At 29.3% G+C, this 6,449-nt stretch overlaps 1 protein-coding gene across 1 annotated transcript in view; it reads left to right on the top strand.

The window, feature by feature from the left end:
* The first annotated feature begins 2,897 nt into the window (after positions 1–2,897).
* Positions 2,898–6,449, top strand: part of Dpp10 (Dipeptidyl peptidase 10) — a 1,604,019-nt gene continuing 1,600,467 nt past the window's right edge. The window contains exon 1 of the mRNA XM_089594726.1: positions 2,898–3,040. Within this exon, the coding sequence (XP_089450852.1) occupies positions 3,008–3,040 (33 nt within the window). The 5' untranslated portion in view covers positions 2,898–3,007. The remainder of the gene's footprint in view (positions 3,041–6,449) is intronic.

Raw genomic sequence — 6,449 nt, 5'->3', positions numbered from 1 at the left:
TCATGCTTCATTTTAAACGAATCAAATTTAATTTCTTCATGAAAATTTTTCATCACGGCATTGTTGATCACGTGTAGTTACAAAAATATATAACCCTAAGATAAATAGAAATTTTACATAAATGAAGATATAAATGTCACCTTAAAAATATCTCTCATTCACAATCGATATCAAGTTTACAATATGAACATGTGATTCGATAGTTAATTCTGAGAAACTTTAAATAATCGCTAAGGAATTAATACAAATTACATGCTCACACTGCAGTTTACTTTTTTTTTCATACAAAAACATATTGATTCGATTAAATGGCAGATAAACTTGATTTGACAGTGGACATCTAAAGGACAGTGTACAGCTGTTGAATGTTAAATTTCATAATCTTAGTACGGTTTTTACATAGTTCTTATTCAAATTTTTTTAAGCACCAATTATTATTTCTAATTCAGTACTTTGAGAAACTTTGTTTAGTTGACAACAAATTTAATGTCGATTGATTTTGTCAGTCTCATATGTATAAGAATACTCATTAATCATTTGTATAGGACTCAATGAAAGACACTTGTAACTTGTGTACCTGTGTATAATTTCACGCTACAGTTTACACTGCAACTGTAGCTGATATAACTGTAAATACTATTCGAGAAGTAAGATAAAGGTAGGTTATGTAGGCTGCCTAATGAGTACCTCACGCACGCCCCCTGACGCGCCTACTTGTGCCCTCAGTAGGCTGCCTAAGTAGGGCCTCATGAACTAGAGAGGCTACTGACTTTCATTTCTGTTCAGGCTATTGCCTAGCAGCGTGTGTGTATATACATATATATACACACAAGAGTCAAATTTTTTTACTTGACTAAAGCAGTAGACAAGAAAGAAGCAACTGTAATCGCTTGTGAGAGCCTTGTATCAGGTGAGTATTGTAGTGTTATAGTATTATTGTGCTTGCAAGAAATATGCACTATTGTGTAGTAGTATTATTATTATTTCAGTAGTATAAACTCTTATAAACATTAAATTTCTTATATATTTTAACATTTACTGGCTAGGTGTTACTACGGAAACAATCTTGAGTTCAGCATTCATACAGTAATAGATTATTACAGCTACTGCAGTGAGCTTGCTGAGGTGATAGAGCTGTATGTTGACTTTGAACTTGGTTGTGAGGAAAAAACCGTAAAAGTCGATGAAACTTTCCTCACGAAGAGAAAGTATCATTGGAAACGCATCGTGGATCAGATGACCATTATTGTCTTGGGCCCGTGTTGCAAGGAGAGCAAGACAGGGCTCTTTGTCAGGTCAACTACAAGACCAGGAAATATTTTTGGCCCTACGTAGAAAAGTATGTACCTAAAGGCAACTTCTAGTTTTATTTGCACAGACACTGCAAAACAATACGTTGGTGTTGACAAAATTTTCGAGGACGTGACAAATAAAACGATCTATTACAGTATTTGTGAACAAGTTAACAAAATAGTCGCAATGAACACAATAAAAAATTTGGATAGTCAAAATCGCTTAAAATGTTATTCATAACTCGGTTTGTTGGTAATAACTAAAAACTGTGGTTTTTTTCACAATTAATCGCTTAATAAAAAGAGTGATTGCGTGCCGTACAGGGCCAAGACTTATCTACCAGTTGATGGCAATGTTTTTTATCGTCGGAAGTGATGGAGAAAAAATTTAAAGACAATTGGGACTCTCAAACTATGTTGCAGATAAAGACAAAATAAGACTGCTACAACTTACATAAAAAAACATTGCCAAATCAACAATCTAACATGTACATTGCACACTTACCTTACCCTCGAATAAAGCAAGAGATTTTTTTACCTCATATATGTTATCTTAAAAATAAAATCCTAATACAACTTACCCTTATACAAATGGTCTTAATACGACAGGATGATGTTAACATTTTTTATATGGATACCTTTTATGTAAGTTTGCAGGTACATACTGGTAACGTATAAGGTACAACCATTAAGATAAAAACACACAAAAAGAAGGATTTTTATACTGTATGACCATTGTAAGCGAGAAGAATACTCCGTCTAATATGTATAAATAATTGTAGGAAAACTACGATCCTAGCTTCTAAGTGCTGTTTTTTCTGTAATAATAATTGAGTAGGCCACCTACTAAATCAAGTTATAAGTCCACAAGTGACAGTAAGTTACCTAAATTAATGGATATTATTGAAAGTTTTGAGCTTTTTTCCCAACATTTTTTAGCAATTCTCTGCATAACGTAAGAAATTTAGGAAAATCGAGTTCTCTTAACTTTTTTAAGGTTTGTGTAGTCCAAAAAGAAGTTCAATTCTTATTTGCTGGCTGATAAAAACTTCAGTAAGAATGTAGAAAGGCATGATCTTAATAAACACATCAGAAAATACTTGATTATAAGTGGTAAACATGTTCCAAAAAGTAATAAGAAAATTTTAAACACCAACTATATTTTAAGACTTAAGAAGCATTTTATAAAACTAGTAGATTTATTGAGTAGTTGACATGTGTCTCACGATCCATTGTGACAAATTATAAGTAAATAGTTTGTTTATTGAAAAACCTAAGAAACGTACGGTGCTGTTAACTATCCCCATGTATTTTATTATTTGTAAGCTTGACTGTTACAGTCCTAGTTGATCATAGTGTAAGGTAATAGTATGGTAGTATGGTAGAAAAAAGACACTTTCCAAAAATTTTTCAACTTTTTTACCGATACTAATATGCTTATGGATTTCCAGTTGTATATACTTGTTGACCTACTATAAAAACGCATTCCTTTAAAATGCTTTCCTAAAATTTCTCAAGACATTTAGAGTTAATAAGTGGATTGAACTTGTATCCAAAGTTGCTTGAATGCGCAGACTCTGTAAAATTATACAGCATCCCTTAATCTCAAAACGAGAATGTATATCTCGAGACAGCTTTTTCTTGCTGCAGTAAGTCATAACTTTTTTTTTCGGTTGTAATATTTTATATTATAGAATCGTTAGTAACTGATTTCAATGGCAGATCATGAGAATATCTATGACGATGAGGTAAGATCAATAATTAAGTTCGAAAGAACTTTCGTTTTCAAACTTTAATAAACAAAATTAAATAGAAATTTTTCTTAGTTTTAGTTATTTTATGTAATTATCATTTTAGACGTGTAAGAATATAGAAGAATATTTGCCTTGACAGCTTGGTTAAATTTTTCCATGCAACATTTTTCTTTAATTAGCTTCTCTCATAAGATGCACAGTGTTTTTTTTATGTTTTTTGACATTTGAAACTACATATTACGTTATGTTTTGTCACGTCACATCTACTAGGCGTAACTTTCTTTAAAAGATTCGATTGAGACATACGACGGTTACTTAGAACTAAAAAATAAAAAATTTATTTTTAAGAATAAGAGATGTATTAATAGAAATAAACATTTTTTCAAGTATAAAAGAAATGTTTTTTTGTTTGACCTAAATAAAAGTTATGATAGAAACATTAAGCTGAAATGGAAGACATTATTAGTAAAACTATCTCGAAAGGTCTTGTAGGGTTTTATAGATTACTTAGTAAGAGTAACAGACTTCTCATATTTCTTGAAAGTTTATTTTTGTTAAATATGTGATTATCTAGTGAAACAAAAGAAAATTTCTTAAGTAAACGTACATTACATGATTCCTTAAGTATGTTTTTCTTACCATTCAGATTTTTATTTAATAAGAATGTTTTCAATAATCAATCATAACTGGTTTATTAAACTAATCAATAAAAATATTCTAGTAGTAATAAAAAGTTATTCTGGTTTGATTTGAAATTAAAATTTTTGGGAATAAGAGGAAATTTGAAAAGCAATGGAACATTAAATGCTTAGTTAAACATAATTTGCATACTTTATTGACTTTTATTCTATTAAAACATTTTTAACAATGTGTCATAACTACTTAATTGAACTGATGAACAAAAATATTACAGCAGTAATAAAAAGTTATTTTAGTTTGATTCAAAAGAATATTTTTTACTGTCTTGTGAAATAATAACTTTTTAATTCTTGTTATTACACATTTAATGCAGATACAGTTATGTGTAATCTGTTTTTAAAATTGTTGAATAGTTATATCATTTTCATGTGATGTAAATTTCTAAGTAATTCACTGATTTTTTTGAAACTAATTGCATGAACTTTTATAGTCTAATGTATGTGAAACCTACTATGACATTATAAAAAATTAACATATTACTCCGAATTTCACTGTACATAAAACAAATAATTTAGGAAATCATTCATTCATAACGATTTTTGCTTTTATTTTTTATTTTTTGTAAATCTCAAGGGAACAGTTTTAAGCTCTGTTTTCCTTAAAGAATACCATCATCGCTAACACTCTAAATGTATCAGGAACAGAATAGAGACAATTTTAAATATAAAATAGCTACTGAAAGGAGATTAGTTTTTATGTTATTTAAATTGAAATCATGTCACAGAAATTCCACTTAAATTCTTTCATGTATAAGGCTAATAGTTCTTAAAGGTATAAGAGTTACAAAAGTATTTATTAAAACAACTTTTAAGATTAACTGTACTGTGAAAAGAACCAATAATTGTAATTCAATTATAAATCAGATATATACTTGTCAAAAAAAAACAGCTTTAAATAAATGTTATGCAATTGCAGTAATGCATAAAGTGTATCTCAAGGCTATGGTAATTTAAAACAGTGAAAATTTTGTAATGCTTATTATTAAATGTTTGAGGAATATTTTGATAGTACAAAATCCTGTAGTAAGAATCAAAAAATATTATATTATCAGTCATGGTTACATTGTCAATAAATGGTTATTATAATGTTTCGAGAAACAATGTTACTGCTTATCAAAAAAGCATAATCTCTAATTTAATCACTAGTCATATGGTAATCAAACCATAAATTACGGTTACGACCACATCAGGATATTCTTTCCCAAGGATGCATGATGTCCTCTTCCCATTTCTTCCATCCGCGACTATGAGCCACCACCATGTATATCGTACCTGTTCAACATGGCTGCATTATTAAATATACGCAAGTATGACATATTCACACTAACACACAGCTTAAGGTAGCTTGGTTAATTTTTTACTGAAGTTATGAAAATCTCTCAAATTTTTAAATTATGTAAATAAAGTATGCCTAATTAATTTTGAATAAGAAATTTGGTATAAAAAAATTGTTTGGTCCAAATCAAATATCGTCTTCATTTATTTATTTGATAATTTGTGGAAAAACGTCAATTTTCTGCTCTTAGAAAATATTTTGAGCACTCATGTCTTTGTCATCCAATTTCCTGTAAGGCAAACACTTTTGCAAGCACATTATCAATTGTGAATAACATATTAATGATAAAATAGTGCTGAAAGAAGTTTCTCATATTAAAAAACTTTAGATTGACGTAAAAAAAAACTATTTTGTTAATTTAAAAACAACCGTAAGAAAGTATAGGTACTAAGTTGCATAACAAACAGCTGTTTGTAAAATTGTAAAATAAGTATTAGTTTTTTGTGAATTAATTGTTGAAAGTAAGACTTTCAAGTGATAATATACAATTTATGGTCAGCTTAACAACATTTCGCTTTAGTAAAAACGTTGTATTTAATGTTAGAAATAACAACAAATAAGAAAAAATCGATTTTAGTGAATTTTGATGTTTTCCCAGCCAAAATTTTATTTTGCAACTTGAACAATCACGAATATCTTAGTTAATTTTGCATACTTTTTTTATAACAAACTTCATTGGATATGTCATTAAAAAAACACGAACTTAAATTTGCTTTACATAATTATACAGTCACAAACACAGTGTTAAACATTTAATATGCTTAATTAATGAACCTTTACCAAGTATATCTTCATGGTATTACAGAAAAAAAGTTGATGCACTAAAATAAAGGCTTTTTATCTTCTAACAGAGTTGGAATTTTTTTTCATACATTTTCTTTAAGAATTTGTCATTACAATTCAATATAAATCCAAACAGTTTAATTTGCACAAAAGTAAATAAAGAAGTGATCAGGAAGGAATGGCTCTAACTTTGGGCACGTTAAAGTTTTGAATAATAAAAATGACTGCATTTACGACGATTCATTGAAAATACCTTTAACCCTGCACAAATTGCCTGAAGGAATGGACGCAGAAACCAATACTGATGTAACGCAAAAGTAGCACCATTAAAGCAAGACAAGCATTAGGCATTAGAATCACATATCTACTTTATCGGGCTCTGGTGAAAAGATAGCTCTGAAAATTAAGAATGAGAAACTTATCTAAACTTACGGTGCGAATGAATGTACAGCTCCTCGGTAGCTGAAGTGGTAGAGCAACTTTCTAGTAAACAGGAGGTTGTGTGTTCGATACGCACCCGGGGAGGATATTTTTCTCATTCTTATTTATTTCTTAAAAAAATTTTCTTGAAGAATTTATGTGGTGT

Source organism: Copidosoma floridanum, unplaced genomic scaffold (genome assembly GCF_036245765.1).
Source record: "Copidosoma floridanum isolate Cflo_tuat_1 unplaced genomic scaffold, Cflo_Japanese_pri ptg000021l, whole genome shotgun sequence".
Taxonomy (NCBI): Eukaryota; Metazoa; Arthropoda; class Insecta; order Hymenoptera; family Encyrtidae; genus Copidosoma; species Copidosoma floridanum.
This window is presented reverse-complemented; position numbering and strand designations above follow the sequence as displayed.